Source organism: Perna viridis, chromosome 1 (genome assembly GCF_037379345.1).
Source record: "Perna viridis isolate PV_CMFRI_1.1 ecotype Kerala chromosome 1, ASM3737934v1, whole genome shotgun sequence".
In the NCBI taxonomy this organism is placed as follows: Eukaryota; Metazoa; Mollusca; class Bivalvia; order Mytilida; family Mytilidae; genus Perna; species Perna viridis.
The window spans coordinates 9234922-9259485 of record NC_142445.1 but is presented as its reverse complement, the minus strand read 5'-3'; the positions used below and the strand labels follow the sequence as shown (position 1 = coordinate 9259485).

General features: G+C 31.6%; 1 protein-coding gene across 1 annotated transcript; it reads left to right on the top strand.

The window, feature by feature from the left end:
• Nucleotides 1-203: 203 nt before the first annotated feature.
• On the top strand, nt 204-21408 carry LOC148627138 (pleckstrin-like). The gene is made up of 10 exons (XM_088568298.1): nt 204-281; nt 7804-7959; nt 8850-8975; nt 9382-9434; nt 13021-13112; nt 13644-13816; nt 14297-14446; nt 14647-14736; nt 15631-15697; nt 16877-21408. Exons 1-10 carry the CDS (start codon nt 222-224, stop codon nt 17026-17028), a joined length of 1119 nt encoding a protein of 372 aa, XP_088424424.1. The 5' UTR covers nt 204-221; the 3' UTR covers nt 17029-21408.
• Nucleotides 21409-24564: the final 3156 nt, after the last annotated feature.

The following is a 24564-nucleotide window of genomic DNA, read 5'->3' as shown; positions in this document are numbered from 1 at the left end:
TCTTTTGTGGTAAAATTAGCGAGGCATCAAAGTTTTAATCTAAAACCGCCTAAATCTACCCCTGACAACCCATGCTTTGCAAATTTTAGGGGGGGTGGCGCATGCCCGCCACGCCCCGCCTGAATCCGCCCCTGGCAGTGTTAAACCGAGAACCAAATTACGGAAACTTTTCAGTTGGTCCGTAATTGTAGTTAGTTTTACAATCTAAGATCCGGAAGTTGATGATTGGGAGAATGGAAGCTGAGGGACAATGTTTAAAAAGTGGATTTTTGTTACGACTGGTAGTTATTAAACTCATTGCTTATAAAGTTTAATTTATGAAGTATATTTTGCCAAATGAAACAAGTTTAATATAGTGTAATGAGTACTTACACTAATGGTAAAGCTCCGTTTAATTTGTATGTCACAAAGACAATGAAGTGACTCACTTTTCAGAATGTCAATGTTGTTCTTGACAGTCAGCCTGAAAAAAAAGCTGATGACTAAATGATTATTTTTTATACTATATCTCGTGAATTATCTGATTCAAAGTATATTAAGCTATAATGGGGCAAATAGTCAATGAAATTAACAGGTTGGGAACAACCCCTGAAATTAGGATTAACGCCCCATACTGGACATAGTCCAAGATTACTTTGACATCCAAATGGCTGATTTGCTAGACAAGCGGAGGCCATGTGAAATTTTAAATTATGTGAATTCAATGAAAGACATTTATTTGTTGTTGCATGTATGAAATTTTTACACTGCTAAATTTTACGAAACTTACTTTACAATATTTGACTGTGATCTTGAACTTCATGAATTTCCCAAGTTCAAGATCTCAATATTTTGTTAATTTTTAAGATTTCCAATCTCAAAACACTAAGTACTGCTGACAAGAATCCTTGATATAAACTTTTATTACATACATAGTTTCAAGAGCCAATAAAGTAATAAATTTTTAAGTTTTGTTCCATGCACCATAATCCTGTGTTTTTGATATGGGAAATGCCCTGATGTCACATGGCCACAGCATGTCTGGCAAGATTCCGTCGTAGAGCATCGGAGCAATCTTTGACTAAATTCCATATAGACAACTTCACATTTCATCTGTCTCAGAAAATGTGTCATTTTGTCATCCTATCAAAGATCCTCAAAATAGTAGTTGCGGCACGTCTTGAAAGTCACCTGCAGTCCAATTCACTCCTTGACAACTTGCAATCAGCTTACCGTACTGGGCATTTTACGGAGACAGCTCTTTTACGTGTTCACCATGACATTACATCTGCACTAGACAAAAACTTGTTTGCGGTTTTAGTTATGCTGGATCTGTCAACTGCGTTGGACGTACACTACTGTAATTGACCACCAAATACTATTTGAACATTTAGAATATTCCTATGTGGGTCTTCTTTAGCATGGATTAAATCATTCATACAAACCGAACTCAGAACATCTCAATTGGCTCAGTTTATTCAGATGGAATGCATCTCAAATACGGTGTGCCTCAGGGATCAGTGTTGGGACTGAGGCTTTATTGCCTATTTTCTAAACTGATTGGACAAATAAGTCAACAACATGGCATGGAATATCACTGCTATGCAGATGATACCCAGATATATATTGTCATTGAACCATTAGACAGCTGGGGTGACATTTCAATTCACATTGAACCATGCCTAGCAGACATTAGCAACTGGATGTGATCAAATCTCCATAAATTGAACCAAGGTAAGACGGAATTTATTGTTTTGACACCAAAACACTGGATTAAGGACTTTTCCGATTGTAATCTTTTGTTCGACGGAACAGTTGTCTGTGATGTCTCTTTTGTTCGAAATCTTGGTGTTATTTTCAATAAGACACTCAGTATGGAGAAACAGATCAGTGCAACAGCTAAATCGTGCTTTTTCCATATCTGAAACATCGGACGAATACGATCTTACATTACAATCGATGCTTGTAAAACCTTAATAAACTGGCTAGTAACTTTGAGATTGGATTATGCAAATGTTATGCTGTATGGACTGCCTACTAACATAACAAACAAATTACAATGAGTCCAGAACATAGCAGCCCATGTGATAACAAAAAATAAGAAACATAGTCATATCACTCCTACTCTCGTTTCTTCCCATTGGCTACCTGTGTGTTACTGTTACCAGTATGAAAATTTTAATGTACGTTTTTAAATGTCTTTGTGGCAATGCTCCATCCTATGTACGAGACTTGGTCCATGTTATCAGCCTACACTTTCACTGTGATCAGAGAACTGTTCATTACTCACTGAACCACGCATCCACACATATGGCGAGAGACGCTTCAATAAAGCAGCTGCTAGTCTGTGGAATAACATACCTGGTGCTCTCAGGAATGAACGATTGCTCTGTTGTTTTAAAAGAAGTCACACCTTTTTAGATTTTCATGTCAAGATTTTTAACTGTCATTTAATTATTGAGTGTCAGATTTTTATTAGCTATCTTTTAATATTGAGAATATATTAATACTTTTATTTACTGTGTATTTATATTGCTATGAATTTTTACAGTATGTTTTATTGCTTTTTATGCATTGCTCAATATTTGTACTTCACGTTTTTTCATTGCTACATGATTTATTTATTATTATTATTTTTTTTGCTTTTCATAAATTTTAATTTCTGTTTGTTTCATAAGTTTTAAGTTTGAAAACAGATAATTTTTAACTTTCCATAAAACACCATTTTAAGTTTGTGAAAATACTTTTAATATTTTATTTGGATGACTGATATGATGATTTTAAATCTTATTTTGAATCTGGTTATAAATTTTAAATTGCAACTTAATATTTTTTTCTATTATTTTTTATTTCCTTTATTGTTCACAATTTTATTTTACTATAAATGAAGTTTACTAATTCCTGGGTATATATGTATTTTTAATATATGTTGTTCAGCGCTTAGAGTATTTTATTGTAAATATATAATGTGCTATAAAGAACCTTGTAATAATAATAATAATAATTTACAGTACAGCTTGCAGCATAGTCGGATAAATGTCAGGTATACCTCCAATACCTGGCACAACTCTTGAAAATTAAACTTAAAAATTTCTAATATACAACTCGTCAATTAATTGAAAGATAGTTGTGGTATTCCAGGTAAATATTTTCTGTTTACCTGGAAAGGTCAAAGTAGGTGAGTTAAATATATAATTAGTGAATTGTTGTTGAGTTATGATGTGTATTTTATGACAAAAACATGTGAAGAAATTAATTATTGAATTTCTTAGTCTTATAAGAATACTGCAGGATGATTGTTTGGTTTAGAAAAACACAAAAAGTTTTTGTTTTTTTTTTTTTTTTTGCTTTTCTCCCAATGCAAGCACGACAAACTATAACCTTTAGACTTCTCACTCAACTGAGAGTACAAAGAACTAAAAGCCCACTTCCATGACTGGTACTCATCAGAAGTAATGCAACTACTGAAGCAGCAAGAAGATGACACTGGCGGTGATGCATCAAACAACGTTGTGGTTGATACCGAGACTTCCGTGATAAAACCCATCCATGCATATTGGATTATTTCTACTCACCAGAAAATGTCAACCCGTACCCTGATCCGTAAAGCTGGTTTACTCTCTTAAAAGTGATATTGATATTATAAGCTGTTGAAATTTATAGTATTTCTGTGATTTATCTGTGCTTGTGTGTTAAAATTGCATTGTCTAGTGCTTTATAAAAATATGTTTTTATCTCATATGCACCAAAAATAGATTGTTATTAATATGATGGTAAAAATACAATAAATATTAAAACAATTTCTTCAGTTTTTCTCTTTATGAAAACTCTGTTTGCTGTTCCAGATTGACTTTCTCAAAATAATCAATACGCAAATTATACATTTAAAATGAACACTTTACCGATACATGCTATTTTAACCGGAAGTATGAAATAAACATGTTTTTATTCATTTAAAGAGTTTTATTACTGATTGTATATCTTCCTTCATTCACTGCAGGTACAAGTAACATTGTTGAACTACGTTTACACTGAAATATAGGTGAACAGGGTCTGACAAGTGTACAAGTCCATACCGGTAGTCTGTCGTTCATGTTCTTCTTCCTCAAGGTTTTGGAAAACACATTTTTCGTTGGGTTGTTAAATTCGTGGTTTGGGCAACCCACGAAATCCACGAAAATTGGATCACCACGAACAATTAGTGTTTCACAGTATTTAAAAAACTAGTAGCACCTATTAATCTGCCTTTTGTTCCATTCTGTGTGATTAGTGACTTTGTTTTATGACCACCTTTTATGACCTTTTCCAGTTTTCCATACCACGTCAACCCTTGGTCAAAATTTAGAACTACATAAACACTGGATGCTGTATGTGTAACGGCAAAAAGCTGTCATTAAAGAGATTTGCAACTAACTGAAATCTCACATTAACATGCGACAGGGAACGGGATCTCATACTTACTTAATCAACAATAACAATTTTACTTTAAATGATCACAACTAAAAAAAGGATTGCAAATAACAAAATAAAATCTTTTGTTTCCAATTGTATGATATTTAAGCTTCGTGTTCATACCACAATTTTTCTTTCTATCAAAACAAACAGAAACGCAGTGTAGAATACAAGTTACCTACCCACCAGTTTTTTACCAAAATGAAATTAATTCAAAATTAAATTCATTATTTTCACATTAACCTATCACAACTTTTTTGTTTTTACAGATTGTTGATCAAAATCTTCAGTTTCCCATTTTCATGTCTGGGCGTCTGCTACAATTTATTTCAGACCATTTCATCAAAAGGGGAAAAGGTAGTTTGATAAATAAGCAGAAAGGTCAGGGAATCTCGTTCTCTGTCACTTGATAATTTTATTGATGAACTGGCTGATTAACAAGTTTCTCATCTCTTTAATTATAGATCTTTGGTATTAGTTAAAAGACAGAATCTGAATTTTTCAGAAAATCTCAGCCAGTAAATTTCTATATTTGAAATTTAAACAGTTTGTTTTATTGAAATAAATCTGTTACAATAAATGAAAATTAATATATAAACTATAGGTTTCCTTTCGTGATTTTAGTTCAATTTTAGCATCCAAATATTACTTTAAATTATGGTTCAGATTTATCAAATAAATATATTTTTCTTCAGGCATGACACTTAACTTGAAGATATAATTATTTCACATGATATATTTTACAAGCAAAACTTTCCCTGTTCATTCTTAAAATTTTGGTCACAATTTGGACATAACCCAAAAAATGTACAACATGTATGTGAACACTAAGAAACAATTCTTTCAATTTTTTTTTTTCAACACTTACCAGATAAATATTATATGCAAATGAACAGAATTGTCAAAATTGATGTAAAAATTCAAAATAATTATAGAATAGATCTAATTATAGCTGTTCAATTTCTGTTTTCATGCAAACTGTAGATGAGTGTACTAAAATGTTTAACATTTACTTGTACATGCAAACTGTTAACTGCATTTATTTAAAAAAAAAAATGGAAAATTTTCTTTTCTAATTATGACCAAAATGTAGGATTGATCTGAAATTATTCTATATGTGACACCTATTACAGAAGGGAGTCACCTGTTGAACCAAGACAGGTTTTACTTGTACAGTTAATTAGTCACATCCTGTGTATATTGGATGGTGATGCTGTGGAATGGGGACCTGTTAATTAAGGGACAATAAGCAGTAAACACCTGGCATTGGATGCAAGCTATTTATTAGACAATGCTGCGAGCTGTACTGTACATCAAGGTCGGCAGGGGTAAATTGGCATTAGTGACATTGCAATGGGAGCCCACATTTTAGATATTTATACTAGGAATGTACCTTCTTTAGGAAAGATAACTATCTTCTAAATATCCCCACTTTTAACTAAGATATGACATTTTCTCAACTTTCTTATTTTATAATGAGCAAAATCCACCTTATGAGGGGTAGTACCTCAAAGTGGGGGTTAACCCTAATTTCAGGATTTGTTCCAAACATGAAAATGGATATGGCCAGTATTTAATAAAATGTAAAATTCCTCTGTACTCCAACCTCTTACTTAACAATAGACTGAAATTGCAGGTTTTACCAAACTTTGGATGTTGAAAGAATTATACTAAAAACCTAACATTTTAAAGTTTATTAAAATATCTTCACTCCTGCGCATGAGAAGTTAAATGTAAGCTCTACCAAATGAGAAAATCTAACACTCCAGGTAATAATTTGCAAAAGTTGTTTGTTAAATAAACTTAATCTTTGATTTTCAGCAATTTTGAATGGTACATCCATGTTAAAAAATTTGTTATTTTTAGAAGTGACATAAAACTTTTAAATTGGCCATTATATTATTTTTCATTCCATAAAAAACAAGACTTAATACAGGATGGATGGTCATTTTAATACTTTCTCTTTTTTTGAATGTCTTCTTTAATTTAATATTAATCTTAAATTTACTGTAAACCTTAACCCTGTATATTAATATAAGATATATGATATTTTAAAACATCTGTGTAAAGTATTGAACAATTTGCAACTATTTCAACAAACGGTTGACATTCCAGTGGGAACAAATTGTGCTCCTCTATTTGCTTACCTATTCCTTCACTCATATGAGGCTGACTTTATAGCTGATCTCATTTTCCACTTTAAAGATGATGTATTATCAACAAACAATCCTAGTTTCAGGGATTTGGTACAGCACATCTACCCCAAACAACTTGAAATTAAGGATACTACAGACACTTTGAAGTCAGAGTCATGCCTTGACCTACTCTTAGAGATGGATGGTAAAGGAAAACTATTGACTGGACTATACAACAAACATGATAACTTTTCATTCCGTAGTGCCAACTTTCCTTTCATCTGTGGCAACATCCCTTCAGCACCTGTGTATGGATTTTTCATATCACAACTCATACATTATGCCAGAGCTTGCTGTAACTATGCAGACTTTTTGTATCGCGCTAGACTTCTTACAATTAGACTTCTGGAACAGGGTTATGTTGCTACAAGATTGAAGTCATCACTACAAAAGTTTTGTGGTCATCATCATGAGCTCTTGGATCATTACAGTATACCCATCTGCTACATGTAAACTGATTTGTTCAGTGTTTCCTCTTTCGTCTACCCCGGATTTGACTTTTTATAAGCGACTCAAAAGGTTTTTTCTAGAAAAGCAGAGGACGCTTACGCTACCAGTGCTTCTGGGTCATGCTCCCAGTTATTAGTAGAGTCCAAGTTGCTCATTCTTGTTTTACTTTGTATGTACTATTTTGGAAATATTATAAAGAATGAATATTGTCCATTTTCTTTTTCATGTCTACTCTTTTGTCCCCTTGCTTTCTATCAATGCTTTTATTTACATAAAAAAGCAGGCATATTTTCTACTTAGATACCTTTTTACATTATGCTTTCTTGGTCATGCAGGTATGAAAGAAGTGCATGTATTATCATGAACATTATTGAGATTCTGATATTTGTTTTTGTTAATTATATTCCCCACTTGCACAGTGAAGGGGTTTATAATGATGGTGGTGTCCGAATTTCCTTTCTTCCTTCCTTCCTTGCGTTACATGGGGAGACCCATCTCTTATCAATTACTCCTCATGAATGAATTTGATTTTAACTTTCACAGAATCTTTATTATATAGTCCTATTTTAGATTGTGATCCACATTAATTTGGAGGTCAAAAAGGTGCATGTTTTCAAATGGGGGATTGAGGATATTAAGTAAGTGACCATTGCTCACAATTTTCTAGTTTTAATTGCTTTCATGTATGAATGTTTGATAACACTTAACACATCTGTTTTATTTGTAGGAGCCAAATAAGAAATGGAAGGTACGATGGTTTACTTTAGAGGAAGACCAACTGGTGTGCCATCCAAAAAGGGACAGACATGTTGTTATAGATACTGTTGATTTATCTGGTGCTTCTGTTGTCTGTCAGTCATCGTCTATACACAAGGAAAACATGGTATGTTATTAAACATTTACCAAGAATCAAGACTATAAATGCCCAATGGTGATTTGTGCATTGATGCAAAAATTGGCTGCCTTTAATTTGAAAATTGTTTATGAAAGTTAATAGAAGTATCTCCTGAAAATCCAAAAAGTTAGGTGACCCAATGTTAATTGTAAATTCCTAACCACAAATATACTGTTTTCTTATGAAATTACCTCCCCAAAATAGATTTTCAGTGAACTAATTATGCTTGTGTAATTTAATTCATCAAAGTATAAAAAACATTTATGTGCAAGTCTTTCTAGATATATTTCCAGAAAATGCTTTTCACAAATGTTTCAATGATTTGTAAGAGTTATGTCCCTTATCCTAGGTCTACCTCTTTAAGTCCCTCTTGTAATGCAAAACATATGCAGTGACCTCGTGTTGGAACTCTTGCACCTGGACAACATGATTCTCTAGTGAGTTTTTCATAGCACTAGGAATCACTGAGATGTGTTACATTATTGATTATTCAGGTAGCATTCTGTGTCATTGGAGTGAAAGTACCTCTTTGAATTATTTATGATAAATTTTAAATGAATATAGTTCAAAAACATTAAATTAAAAAGGTTAAATGTAAGAAAAATACAATTTATTTAACATCAAACCTTGAGTTGTGACCTTATACATTAATACATGTCTCTAGGATCAACTAAAAGATTCCTATGAATGATCTCAGCATATATACAAATGTATTTTTGTCTGAATGATAAGACTTTTTTTCGGCTAGTCATTCACATATAGTTTATTGAGAAACAAACTGTTAAGCATTCATTTAGCACACTTATTTTAATATGTAAAAAAGGCTTTGAATATTTCATTGTTCAAGTAAAACCCTTGTATTTTGCTTCTGTTTACAGGGACAATTTAACATATTAACACCAAAAGGTGAGGAGTTGAATTACAAAGCAGCAGGCAAAGAAGACAGTGATGGATGGGCACATGCTATTGGTGCAGTAATACGTTCACTTACTGTAACAAATCAGGTTTGTATGTAAACAGAATCTTAGTCTCCAAATTTTTACATTTGTTTGCTACTTTTGAAATTCTTTAGTCCTTTTCAGAATTGTGATCCCAATTACTGAACCCATGAATGCTATGAAAATTGATAACCTAGTTATGATGCAAGAAAATCTTATTATTTCAGATTCTTTTTTCTATTGTGTCAATAATCTTTTTTGTGACACATTTACTTGCATACTTTTGTATGAATTTGTATATGATTAATGATACTCTTTATAATGGAAGCAGATCAACTAATTCCACACAACCCAAACATGGATATACTCAAGTTGTTTGACAAAAGCATTATTATATTGAAAGTACTGTATATATCTCACTAATCAGGTCATAGTCTCTAGTGAGGTGTATGCAATTTCCATTTATTTGCAGACTTCAGAGAAGAATGTACCATTCCAAGCTTTCAGAGTAAACACTAATGTCAGGTAGGCACATTGAATTATCTCCCTTTACACATAAATACATTTATTTATTATCATGGTTATTTATCTGTCAAATTGAATATCACTTGAATTTTTATGTAAATAGTCCTTGCAATGCTTGGTTGAAGGTGTCAAAAGGTGAGATTCCTTTACTCTATTTAGAAAAAAAGTAATTATTGGATTCTTTAGGAAACATCTTGCCTGCATTATTTAATTAAATTTCAGATATCTCTTACAGATATCAAGTTTAGAGGGGTCAAAGGGGGCACATCTAAAAAAAACTTTTTCAGCTCACCTGGACGAAGGAATGAGCTTGGCATCCATCCTTGTTAACAATATTTCAAAACTCTTCTTTTCTGAAACTACTAGACCAATTAGAACCAAACTTGGTATGAATGTTCCTTAGGGTATTCTGCATAGAACTGGTGTGGGGGTTTTTGATCTGTCAAAAAACAAGGCATATGTTACTAATAATAGAACATAGAGGTCATACAGATGTTTTTCGCATATATCTCCCAAACAGTTAGGTTTAGCAAAATTTTGAAAGGGTAAAAGTGTTCAGAACCATGAGATCTATCTATGGTCAAATTTTCATGTAAAATTGTTAAGCCATGTTGAAGTTATTGTCCTTTCTTGATGTTACATGTATTTTGGCTATTTTAATGTTATTACATTCAAAAATCTTCTCCTCTGAAATTACTTTACCAATTAGAACAAAACTTGTTATGAATATTCCTAAGGGTATTCTGCATAGAACAGACATTGAAAAACATATCCACAGTTTCCACATATAGAACATAGGGGTCAAACAGAAGTTTTTCATATATGTCTGCAAAACTATAAGGTTTAACCAAATTCTTTCATTCCCAAAATGATCCTTCTTGTAAAGCCTACAGAAGTCTGCATTGGATCAAAGTTGTCAGATGACTCTTTGTTAGTGTTATTGCCCTTGAAAATTGTACAGTGTTCATCTTGAAAACTTTGATAGATAGATAGAAAGGAACTTTTCATTGCTGAAATGATCCATATGATAAGGCCTATAAAAGTCTGTGGGGATCAGAGTTGTCAGACAACTCCCAGGAGTTTCATTATTTTTTTACAATGCACATACCTTTGGTTTTGTAGGAGGTACTTTTCATCATTTTGTTTAATAGAAATGAATTAAAATTTTAAAATTCTGGAGGTACCTTTCAGTAGTTTAGAAGGGTAAAAGTACCTGATAACGCCTCTTAATGAAATGCCTGGACTCCTTGTTAGAGCTATTGCCCTTGAAAGGTGAAAAATTATGTTTTTAGAAGTTCAACAAGTATCTTGAAAACTATAATCAATAGAAACTTTCAGTTGATGAAATGATCCTCATGATCAATCATACCCATGTCTTCTTGAATCAAAATTGTCGGGCAAATCCTTATTGGAGTTATTGCACTTGAAAGGCAAAAGATTAACCAGATGAGCAATTTAGGTTCCTGGGAGTCTGGTCTGATTTCTTGTTTTTCACTGGATACCTTGTAATAATCCTTGCCTCCATTATTCAATCAGATTTCAGATATCTCTTATGTTTTTTTAGCTCACCAGGCCCAAGGCCATGTGAGCTATTGCCATCACTTGGCATCCCTTATTGTTAACAATTTTTTCTAAACTCTTCTCCTCTGAAACTACTGGACCAATAAGAAATGAATTTGGTATGAATGTTTCTTGGGGTATCCTGCATAGAACTGATATGGGGATTTTTGATCCATCAAAAAACATTGCCACTGTTACTAAAAATAGAACATAGGGGTCAGACAGTAGTTTTTTGCATAAATCTCCAAAACCGTTAGGTTTAACCAAATTCTGACATTATAGTAAAAGTATTCAGCATGCTGAGATCTGTATGTGGTCAAATTTTGGTGAAAATCTGTTGACCCATGTTGGAGTTATTGCCCTTTTTGGATATTTTTTGCTGTTTTTGATGTATTACTTTCAAAAATCTTCTTCTCAGAAACTACTTTACAGCATTCAATGAAAGTTGGTATTCTTGTTTTTTAGGGTATCCTTAACAAAATGATCATTTTAATTTTTGATCGGTTAAAAAACATGGCTGCCATTACTAAAAATAGAACATAGGGGTCAGACATCAGCTTTTTGCATTTATCTCCAAAGCTGTTAGGTGTAACCAAATTTTGACAGAATAGTAAAAGTATTCAGCATGATGAGATCTATCAGTGGTCAAATATTGGTGAAAATCTGTTGACCCATGTTGGAGTTATTGCCCTTTTTGGAGTTTTTTTGCTGTTTTTGATGTTATTACATTCAAAAATCTCCTTCTTGGAAACTGCTATACAGAATTTAATGAAAGCTGGTATTCTTGTTTTTTTAGAGTATCCTGCACAAAATGATTGTTTTGGTTTTTGATTGGTTAAAAAACATGGCCATCATTACTATAAGTAGAACATAGGGGTCAGACAGTAGTTTTGTGCATATATCTCCAAGACCTTTAGGTTTAGCTTATCTCTTTCAATTGCTGAAATGATCATTTTTATAAGGCCTACAAAAGTTTCCACAGGATCAAAGTTGTCAGACGACTCCATGTACGAGTTATTGCCCTTTAGAGGATAAAATTGACAGATTTTTTTTCCAGTTTTTAGCTAGTATCTGGAAAACTATGATAGACAGAATGAGACTTTCAATTGCTGAAAGGCTTCATATTATATGGCCTACAAAAGTCTTCAAGGATCATAGTTGTCAGACAACTTCATGTAAGAGTTAATGCCCTTGAAAGGCAAACAATTATGTTTTTGCAGTTTTCAGCCAATATCTTGAAAACTATAATAGATAGAATGAAACTTACAGTTGATGAAATGATCCTTATGATAAGTTCTACCTAAGTCTTCATGGAGTCAGAATTGTCAGTTAACTCCTTGTTAGAGTTATTGCCCTTGAAAGGCAAAAATTTAATCAGGTAAGCGATTCAGGCTACTGTTTGATTAAAGTATTATTGCATAAGGTTCTCCTGGGAACCTCTTGTTTAGCTATAGAGTGCCAAATGGCCCACACCCAAAAAATGAACTTTTTTATTTTTGGGTGCAATTTCGAATCTTTTTTTTAATGAATTTGAAATGTGTACTGAATTGTGTACAAACAAGTTATTGTGTCCGTAATGAACTGTAAGTTCTTATGTTAAGTGTGTCAGAAACTAATATTATGTCCACACCTACCCCAAATTAACAGAGTTCTACATGCTAAGGTCATATCAGGTTGCACTCCAAGAACCTTTTTATTTCTTAAATAAAATTGTAGGGATGATGCTCATCTTTGAAGTATCATAAAAAAATGCAAGAGGTTTTAGATATGTTTGGTAAATAATGAATTTATTTCAGAGTACTCAAACTAAGTTCCCTGTATACCCAAATGTGAGGAAAAACAGTTATGTTATACTAATGATTGATTTTACTTTTTTGTCAAACATCAAAAATGGGGCATTCATTCAGAGGACTTTTTATTTATGGTTTATTTATTTTGGCTTTTTTACTTGGAAATAAATGTCAATAATTTTAAAGAAACTGATTTTAAATATATTTCATCCCTATCAATATAACATTCCTTTCAGTGAAATCCTTGGAGCATTACAAGAACCAGATGCTGGTGTAGAACTAGGGAGTCATGTGAGGAATGGAGATGTCCATAAAAACTGTTTTGAAGGTAAATATTGCATTCTGTCTTGTCATAAAACTTTTATTAAACATTGCAAAGAGATAGTATTTAAACAAGAAATAAACATGTAAATGATTGAAGTTTATCTTAGTATGTGATCATGTTGTTCAATGCTATGAATGTAATCTTCATCTTAATGTTGTCTCCAACTTTTTAATGTTTGTTATTCAGGGAAACCTATCTATACTATCTTGAGACTGAATATTTTGTTCAATCAATGAAATTTTTCAGTCAAAATATGTTGAAAATGAAAATAAACTCATTTGGAGGAATGTTTACAAGCTAACAATTTACCCAGAATTTGGTTTGAACAGACAATAATGATAGTTCTGATGACCATATATAGTCTACAAGTCTGTTTCCTGTTTCATGTTTTCGTCATGTCTTTGTAATCTGCGTGTCTCTGAATTGTCAAGCTGTTCTGATGCTTTAGTATTCTTTTGCCGAAATACAAGTAGGCATTTACATTTGTTCCAAAGACTTTAATTGATAATTAATGTTATTTATCACATTTTCCAGGTCATAGTATTGTGGATTGGTTAGAGAGATGGTCAATTATAAGAAGACGTGATGATGGTGTAGCTATGGCTCAAACTTTACTGAAACTTGGTCATCTGCAGGAAGTAGATATTCTAGATGGAGCTGCTGGTGCTTCCAGGAAGTTTATAGATGGCGACAAACTTTATAGATTTGTATGTTTGTAACTTACTTAGTTACTTAGTCCTCTTTGTGCTGGTTAAGCCATTACCGGAGATCCCCACTAATGTCTGTCTGGGGACAAATATTGGACTTCTCCCCATAACCAATCCTTTTCTTTCATATTTTCATGACAGTAAAAGAACAAAAATGGTACTAAAGCCTATGACTACAAATTTAAAAATTGAAAGTCATTTTTTATGGTTGCCAGGAGGCAAACATCTGTGAATACAACATGTAATTACATGGGAAAACAATGGTATCACAAACTTTAAAGTTTATAAATAAAAATATTTAAACCTATATATGTAAAAGCAGAGAGTGGGATATCCATTTGTAGTACCAGTTTACGGTTTTAATTGGCATTTGATATTTTCAGTTTTGTTGTTGATATTTCATAAATGTGCAAATGTTAGAAATGAGATATACATAAATGGTTGTAATTGTTTGATATGTCTTTTTATCTTCTTTTTCAGACTTCTTTGAACCTTGGTTTGAAGAGAAATAGTTTTTATGACAGTACAGATAGTGAGTCTAGTTCCTCTGAAGATGAAGAGGAAACTGCAGAGGATGAAGCAAGACTGAGGAAAGGAAAAGTAGTCAAAGCAGCTTTTCTTTGGAAAAAGGTTAGTTCATATTACCAGAGGTTAAAAGGTCAAATTTACAGTACTTTTGGAAAACTGAAAAGTAACATTTCTATTTTATTTGATATTTGTGTCTCAAGTTTCGTAAGAAACTTTCTTAAATTTTTTTTATGCTGTGTAGAGCATAAAAATACAATTCATTTATTTTTCAATCACTTAACATTCAGTCTCTTCTTTTACAGAAGAATATCCGTAAAGGTTGGCGAATAAGGAAAGTGACTGTTCATCAGAATCCATCAGTTATATCTTACTACAGGCCAGTAACCATTGATGTGAGTATTTATAGGACTTACTGGTTTGGTTTAATGTGGAATCTACATGGTAGTCAGTTTTAGGGGAGGGAAAGTTGTAGATCATTATTGGTTTAATGTGGAATCTACATGGTGGTCAGTTTTAGGTGAGGGAAAGTTGTAGGTCATTATTGGTTAATGTGGAATCTACATGGAAGTCAGTTTTAGGTGGGGGAAAGTTGTAGGTCATTATTGGTTAATGTGGAATCTACATGGTGGTCAGTTTTAGGTGAGGGAAAGTTGTAGGTCAATATAAATATGTAAGGTTTATATACTATATAAAGAATTAGCTCAAGACTTTAATTGTTTTTATAACAACAATTACATGTGTACTTATCCCTGATTATCTGAAGAAAAATATTCTGTTTCAAAGAGGACTCTGCTAAGCAATAACTATAAGACCAACAATAATGTCTATAATGAGTTTCTAGAAAGAATTTTTTTTTGGCAGAAAGTTAAGCCTGTTTAGTTACTGCTGGTGTTAAGAAACAACATAGTAATATTTGTTTACATGGATTTTACATATTAGTCCTGTCAATTTTGATGATCATGTGTGAGATTATCTGATAACAATAAAAACACAATTTAAAGTTTCATATTCTGGTTTTATGTACAGTGCTAACACTAATCTAGGAAGCAATATGAGAAGAAATTTACAATAAGTATTTCTGGATCAATCAGTTTTTCTCTATAGATACAAAATGAGAAGATCAATCTATAAAATATTGCATGTACATTTTCAAGTACAGAGGGAAAATTAAATTCTTGTATCAGAATCTTAATATAAATAGAGAAGATAAGTGTAGAGAATATTCCTTTTATTCGGTTATTAGCAGCTTAATTCCATGTGAAGTTTTTGTCATTACAACATTGCAGGGAGAAGAGCCAAAATTCAAAGTAATTGAGTTGAATCAGAGTTCATTGCAGGAATCAAAGAAACCAGGTATTTTATATCATTGGTATTTAACACATAAATGATGTTAGAGAATTTTTCACATCTGTGATTCATCAGATCTGTATTTTTGTTCATTGAAAGAGCCATGTCTAATTTTATTGCTTCAATGTTCAATGTGTGTTATTGTCAGTCAGGAGTAGCTAATAAAGTTTTCTAATTACAATGGCTATACCTCACTATTCTTTACCTTGAACTATATAGAATTTAATTAATTATTTTTTTTACACTTTTATTCACTTCACAATTTTTTTCACTATTTTATTTACAGTACCTATTTTGTGTAATTGTAAATAAAAAAATATCGAACCGATGTGTTCAAACTTTGCACAGTATTTATACAGATAATGAAGATTTGCATCTCCAATGATTTTTTACAGTGTTTCATACATTTTAGCCATTTTCACAGCAGTGTATTCTATCATTAGTACATTACTGTAGGAAATTTGTAACCCACACTGTAATTTTTTACCGTAACTCGCTTTGTGTTAATATACATACTCATGTGCTGACAAAAGAGAAGGGGCAATGGGTGCTTTTGACCTAAACTACAATTGAAAATTAATCATTATGTGTTGAAAGATGGAGACTTGAATGCATTACAAATGAGATAACTTAAAGAATTCTGGTAGTTCTGTCATTAAAAAGACAAAATCTTTTAGTTTATCAAAATTCAGATATTTTTTCAATTTTGTTCTCATTCTTTGGTTACTTTCTGGTCATATTTTTGGCAAGGAAATGGAGTGCACCCAAGACACAACTTCATATTAAGCAAATACATTCATTATGAAATAGTTTATCAAATGTGAAAATATAAAGTTGTTCCTTGGAGATGTCTGAAAGAACAACAAATCTTACCATTCTCTGCAGTATTTTGTTAAATGATGTATAATGACATCATTACATGTACAATAAACTTATCCCAGTGAAAACATTCTTTTTCCTTATTATATATTTCACTATGTTATAAAAAACAATTTTTATGTTATAACACCAAAGGATATTTTTAGGCAATATTGATAGCCTAATGATCCTACACCTTTATGGCAGTGACACGAAGTCCATTCATGTGTTGGTCTTGTTACGTTAGTGTTTCTAGCCCTTATTTCTTTTACACTTACTTCAATGTCTGTTTTGATACAAGTGTCACTAGTCTATTAAATTTTGTAGGAGGTCACAGAAGCTCAAAGTTTGCAGTGAAGGATAAAACAGGAAGACTTCATGTGTTCAAGTTTAAAGATGATGAGGAGAAATCTCAATGGTTAACAGCTGTTCAACCTCTCTGTAGAAAACTCCAAGCTAAAGACACAGACAAAAAATAGATGATATTGCCATAGGGAATGGCTAAAGAAAAGATAAATTCATTATGTGCATTTATTTTCATTTATTTACTGTTAAATTCTAGTCTCCTGATAAATTAATGTATATAAAGAAGAAAAAAAAACATCAACTGCCTTTTACCTTAGTTAACTATACTAAACCTTGCCTGATCTTCTGTGTACATTTATATCATATTAATTCAGAAAACAAATTTCTAGTTGCAAGAATTGGGATATTCAAATGTGATCTGCAATATGATATTTCAAAGGGATATCAGAAAAAAGTCAGAAGGATATCAAATGACAAGCCCTGAATAATGTGTCAGATTATGTTTATTTAACAAAAAATTGCAAGTATAAAATAAGTCATACCGGTAAGTAATGCAGTCATAACAGAAAATAGCCTTGTGACATTTCTTATAACATTTTTTTACTTTCGATTTTTTATGACCTCTGACCCTTAATATAAATGCTGCAGGAAATTTCGTGACCTTATAATTTTCACTACATTCCTGATTATCAGAAAATAAGGGCTATCTAAATTCAAGGTAAGATATTGTACAATTATCTCCTGTATACCATATCTATGGACGAGAAAAATAAAAACTAGGAAAATTGTATACTATTCTGAAAGCGAATTGAGCATCCAGAAATATTACCCACTGTATGGTATTTGATTTCTGGAATAATATTTGGCCAGTACACACAGAATTGCAGTGAATCCAATTATTGAAGCACTTGTTACACAATGATAATCTGATTAAGATTTAGTATCAAGTTTCTATATTAACTATGTATTTTTACAAGACCTCAAAAAATTTGAAGTTGTGTTTTGTTATGGGACTATCATCATGGTTGTCATTCATTGTCATTTCGTTTCTGCTCAGTACCTTAAGTATAAGTGATAGATCTCTATGAAATTGTACCGAAAGTTTCTACACCAAAAGTCTTGGGATTGATTTTGGAGTAATAAACCTAACCCTTGTGTAAAATGAAAGTGTATGGATCTCTGTAAAATTGTTCTACAATCTTCCATATCACAAAGGGAAGGTTGGATTTGAATTTGATTAAAAAGCTGAAGTTTGGACTCTTTTGAACTTAAATTTTATGCTCCGTCGAGCATTTGATCACAATTTGAATTCAAAGCTGTATCAAGTTGGGATGATGTGTCCATATATGCTTCAGGGTTTGGCCTCAACAGTTGTATCTAGCTGTTCCCTGTAAAGCATTTTATTTCAGTTCAAGGTGAAACTTTATAGCTGTTCTTGTGCTATATTTGAAAATATGAATGTAATTTATCATTCAGTATATCTTATGTTTAGCCAAGGATATGGGTTAAGTATGTTACTTATATAACAGTATTTAAAGGGGTACTTTTATATGCCTATTTTGGTGCAATATTTTCATTTGTTTTGTATATTATTTATGGATTTGTTATTGTTATCTAGTAATCTATTTATTTTTTTCCATATTATTATGTAAACGACGGACATATTGAGAACAATAACACTACTATGTGTTCTGGAAAACCATCAAATATTTTAAAATGTAATATTTATATCTTTAATTTTGTATATGTCATCATTTGTTTCTTAGATTTCTTTTTTACCTTTATCAATTATTCTCTTGTTTAAAAACTCAGTATATTTCATCCTGAATTCTATGCATTTAATTTACATTATGCAGTTATTGTGCCATTAGTTTACAATTTCATTTTTGAGCTGTAGTTTATTATGTATCAGATTTTCTTTAATTGCAACATCTATTATATATGCAGATGCACAAACTTCAGTAAAATAGTGTTCACTTCATAACAATCAGATTTGTTACTAGTACATTGTAATTTTGTGAAGTGGAATATTAGGGCTATGTATAGCAGTCTGTGAATCATATTTCATTCTTCATTACACAAATTAGACATTAGACTGATGATTTATACTTAAAATTATTTAGTATTTAATTGAATTGTATGTTTTCACTTATTGCAGTCAAAATGTGCTATAAAATGGTATGATTTTCAACAACAAAAAATCACCATATATACTCAAGTCAGTATTATAACTCATTGTTACTGAGCATTATGATTTATGATGTGATACAAGCTAGTCTACTCTTTAAGAACTAAGTAACACGTTCTTTCACAATTAGACATTTGTGTGAAACTTGTTTGGTTTTATTGATATTTAGAGTTTTCTATTGAATGATGTGATTTTGAAGAATTTGCTTTCTCTGCTGGCATAACCCATATATCATTCCTGCTTTTTTTATTCCCAAATTATCATTCCCCATTTTTCTGGCTTTTTACTCTGTGTTTTTGCATTCTATTTCTTTTTGTTTAAGTTTTGTATATTAAGTGTTATGATATCAAAGAACTTTTTTGTTATTGAAACTACAGAAATTAATTAGTTCTAACTTAAGTTAATCTATTTAATTGATTACTTTTGGTGAGAAGATAATAATACAAACATATATTTTAGTTTAAACCAAATACATCAAGTTTCACTTTAGCACAGTCAAGTTGTAAAAATAACATAATTATGTCAATTCAGATTTTAATCAGCATTGCATCTCATTTTTTATTCTTATTATGTAAGAAGTACTGGTATTTCTTTCCTCATTATATTTCATCTTTAGACATTTAACACATATTTTTTTCTATAATATCTATGCAAGTTTGCATTATATTATGTAATATTTTTTGTTTTACCAACAGTAATGGCTATATATACCTAATATCTAATTTATAGGTAAAGGAAAATATTTACCTGCCATTATGTTAGATAGATATATTTCTACTTACAATTTTTTTTATTATTAATGAATCTTAGTTCTATGAAAAAAGCTGTTATAACATAAATAAATATATGGTTCAATCATGGATTAAAAATTTCTATTTTTATTGCCCCTCTTTTGGTGGAGGTATTTTGATCATTTTTTATCAAATTCTTGTTTTTATAGAAGGAAGCTCTCTTTTCTTTACCCCTCCACAAGATGTTTGTTACTTTCATAGTTATGGGGCTCTAAACCCCCCTCCCCCAATAATTTGGTGAGGTGTGTCATGTGCTGTAACACAGCTGTTTATTTAATAAGTTGCTTATGTAATTGCGGGAAACATATCTTATGTATTTATCGTTTACACATAAAAGTACAAAGCTATCTTGTTTGAAGTAATTATTTTGTTTATCATCATATCAAAATTAAACCCAACAGCCTTACCCATGATATTAGTACATCGTCTCCTAGATTTATATCACTTTCTTCTATATAGAAGACTTCTGTCTGTTCTAAAATAAATGATTAAAATACTTGCTTACATATGAAGAATCTCTTTGAATTGATCTACCTAAATCTTGCCTTAGAATATATCAATAAAATGTATTGTTATTACAGATTTACTTATTTTTATAGATACAAGGTGCTGCTAAAGTATCATAAATAAAGTGTACAAGTCGATTATATAATTTTCTGTACTGGTTCATATATGTGCAGTCATTATTTTCAGAAATACCCATTGGTAGGATGAATCATTGTAATCAACTGTAATATGAAACTAAGTTCTTGGTAACAAAAAGTTATGTCTTTTTTTTTTAAATCAATTTTTTACATACACATTAAAACAAAACCTTTTGTGTTCATTTTAAAAAGTAGATATGTATAACTGCAGCAAAAACACTTCATTTTGATCTTCTAGTGAAAGTGAGGGCTTAATAACTATCAGATATGTTACTTAGCTAAATGTTACCTGAACAATCAATAAAGTAATGAGTCTCATCTCTGATTCCTGTGTGACTAATGGTCTTGCCCAATGGTATATAAATATAGGAGAGATGAACAAGTCAGTGTAAGTGGTCATTGCATGTGTTTTGCATGACTTATTGGATGACAACAATTCACTCTCATAGATTTTGTTTAAACACTAGTGAGCTCACACATTTATTTTACAATACAATGAATTGATATATTGTACAGAAAAAATATTTTGCTTCTATAATTTTTTGTTTTGTATCACTTTGTTTAGAATGAAAGAAATTTTTCTTCATTCTTAATATTTTAAATCTATCTTCCTTGAACAAATGTATTAGATTGTTTTACATGACATTTATGTCCTACATTACTTATCTTGTGTATCCGTGGTAACCTGGGATAGTATATTAATCTTATCTTGTGTTTCTTGTGTTTCATGGGATAGTATGTCAATCTGAGAGGCCTTTTATATAAATCAGGTTTCTTATTATATTCAACTGGAAGATTTATTTTTACTCCTCAACTAAGACAATGTTGTTTACTTTTTTCTATTATGACATTGTCTCCTCTAGTTACTATTTTTGTGCTGTTGAATGTATGTTTTGTCACTTTTACACAATAAATGTATGCAATAAGGAATTTTTTTTTATTTTATATTTGCTGTATAATCGAATTAAGTATTAAATAGCCTTCCCTTTATATCTCAGTTGATATTATAAGGTTCATATACCTTAAATGGTAATTACATACTGGTAACTTGTTCCACTCAATTTTAACATCAGAAAGTGTATGGTATATTAATTTAAGTCAGCATTTCACATTATTCCTCAAATTATTGTACTTGGCCTCTAGTGCATTTTTACCAAAATAATTAGCTCATAGACAGTGCTAAAATGGACTTGGGAGAACATTGTATCAAATCAAAGGATGGTACTAGAGGTTGTTATTTAAGACATCAAGGACAAAATTATGTAAATTTTCATGTACATTTTTTATTATTATAATTATTTTAACAAAAATGCTATCATTCATTTCCTACACCATTAGAAATGGGTCTGGCTAAAAAATCAGGCAGGAAGTTATTCATCAAATCTCTAGATTACCAATGAAATTGTTCAAACACTTTTTCACGTCCTAAAAACAACTCTTCTTCTGTTCATTTCCTCAGAACTGCTATATATTGTGAAATAATTTTTGACTGGTTTTATTGTAAAATTTCTTGTGGGAAATTTTTTATAGAGTGTTTCTAGAGTAGAATGTAACCAAAATTTAAGTGAAAATTTCTTCAGTGACCAACTTTCATTTTTGCTCGTATTGTTGAATACAGGTACAATGAGGCCTACTGAATAATTTCCAATCAAAATATTTTTGGGATTTAGATATGCGTGAGTAATTAGTCTTTTAGGCAGAACTGTACTGAAGAGCTTGTGTCTAGATATATGCTCACTTCAAGTAGTTGTAATCAACTGAAGCTGTTCAAAATCTATGTATGTTATACTCCAAACACTATTAAAGAACCATCCATATAGGTGTACGGGTTGTCAGTGGACTGGGCTACAACTTATTGTTTGAATATTGGTTGCAAGTTTTCAGGCCATTATTTTTTGTCATGGAGGCATAAAAATGTAGGTTGGTCAGCAGGAATGAAAAGGTCCATATCGTTTTTTTTTTTTTTTTTTATCATTAAACTAGGAATTGTTTTGTTTGAGTTTTTTGACTAAAGTGACCACAAATCGTTTTACCTGTTGAGACTTTCTGAAATGTTTTCATTGTGTTTATAGTTGCAAAAGATTAGAATCATATATATTATATGAATAAATTTTAAATAACAAGGATAGCTAAGATGTTACAGTCCCCGTGCAGGTCCGGGTGTTAAAAGAATAGGCCTGCAGCAGCGCTAAGCTTGTCGTAAAAGGCGACTAAATAGTGCTCAGAAACATAGCCGGGGGCTAGGCGCTCTGCCCACAGACCAACTTGGATGTGTGCCCCAGGTGGTGGAATGGGGTACCCCTGGCGTGTTACATGCTGGGGTTGTCAGGCTATAATACGGAAAACCTGACCGCAAACCATAGTGGTGCACCGTGTTGGGAAAGATGCCACGTTCCTCGCACGTTAAAAAACCCTGCTGTGGTATTCGATTGAAACCTTTGCTCTCCACCACAGGAAGCTAAATTGCCCGACCTTACCCACCTCTCCCTTTTTCCAGTGGCAATCAAAATTTGTCGACCCTATTATCCTTGTGACCCATCCTTTTTTTTCATTTCATGTTCATTTTATCATCCATTTCATGTTCATTGTCTGAATATAGCTGAAATATTGCTGCTCGGACGTTAAACCCAAACAAACAAACAAGATGTTACAGGACAACTGTTAAATAGATCAAGTACATCACTTTTCACTAGGAAAATTATACTAAGAATGTGTTTGCTTGCTGTTGAGTTTCAACTGACGTTACTCCTACTATACTACTGGATGGAATTGAATGAAACTTTCACAGAATCTTTATAACATGTTCCTCTTTTGCACCTCTTATTTTAGATTTTGGTCCTAATCAATATTGAAGTCAAAAAATGCTTGTTATCAAATGTAGGAGTAGGATTATCAAGTTATTTAGAATTGCTCAAAGTTTTTGTTTAGTTTTATTTTGTGATGTATTCACAATTTCATATATTGTTTCAACTTGGTCAATTCACTGCATATATTTGGTGTAAATGGGTTTTGTTTTGTTCGATTCAGTTCTCAAAGTAGTTGTTCATTTTCTTACATTTGTTCATACAGATTAATGTTTCAAAGTACATTCCTACAAGACTGCCGTATATATGTTAATGGGCTTTAATTTCAAGTTTTTGTAGGATATGTTCAGTATGTTAAAACATTTCTACCGTCCTTGACTACCCTGTCGGATCGCACACGAAAATATTTCTGGAACAGTTTGTTTATACACAGATAAATTCTTAGTTCTGACCTATAATACAAGCCTATTGTTCACTTCTGTATGATAATAATAATAATGAGCTCGTTCTAGTGAACTGATAAGCATTTTAAATTTGCAGTCACCATCAAAAAGTCAGTAAAAACTTCCCTCCGGCATCGTCTATGTTATTAAGACCCCCGTGGATAGGATTTGTACTTTCTTATCGCCATTCTGACACTTTAATGTGTAAAAGCTCATCATTACATCATAGAATCAGGCACACCTTCTATATGAATGCTATATAGCTTACCTGTTAATGTCAAATACAGAAAAATGTTGAAAATTACTAATTTTGTTTAACTCGAATAACTTGAATAAAAAATCTTCAATTTCTACCATTAAGATTGTATCAAAGTGAATTGAATGTGGAAAAAAAGTACCTTTAGTTTTGATAATGTGGAAGAATTACGTCAGTCGAAAGTCTTTGCGCAAGGCTTAAATGAAAGTAAAGAGTTCTTTCAGAGTATTCCTGATAATATTGATATTGTCGTTTTTCCTTTTACATTTTAGTTATTGCTAGTCACTCGTACCAAGTGTAGTGATAGGCCAGATAATACTGTGTGTTAATGGAAGGTTTACTTTACATGAGAACTATTTCCCAACTGACAATTGTTTTCCATGACCAAATCGCAGTATTTTATTGACATGAATAATTGTAATTCCACGGAGTAAGGTTTTAAAGGAGGAAGAAAGTTTAATTTTTACTTTTGTGCATTTTTAATAGTGGAATAAATCTATCAGTGAGGAGATTTTTACTGATGTAGATGAAAAAAGTCTTATTTGTTATATTACAGAGAATTCTGGCTGAAATTCAATACCAA

Coding starts and splice junctions, on each gene's coding strand:
- LOC148627138 (XM_088568298.1), top strand. CDS start 222: ATGATTGGGAGAATGGAAGCTGAGGGACAATGTTTAAAAAGTGGATTT. Junction 13,113..13,643: donor CCATAAAAACTGTTTTGAAG/GTAAATATTGCA, acceptor CACATTTTCCAG/GTCATAGTATTGTGGATTGG. Junction 13,817..14,296: donor GCGACAAACTTTATAGATTT/GTATGTTTGTAA, acceptor CTTCTTTTTCAG/ACTTCTTTGAACCTTGGTTT.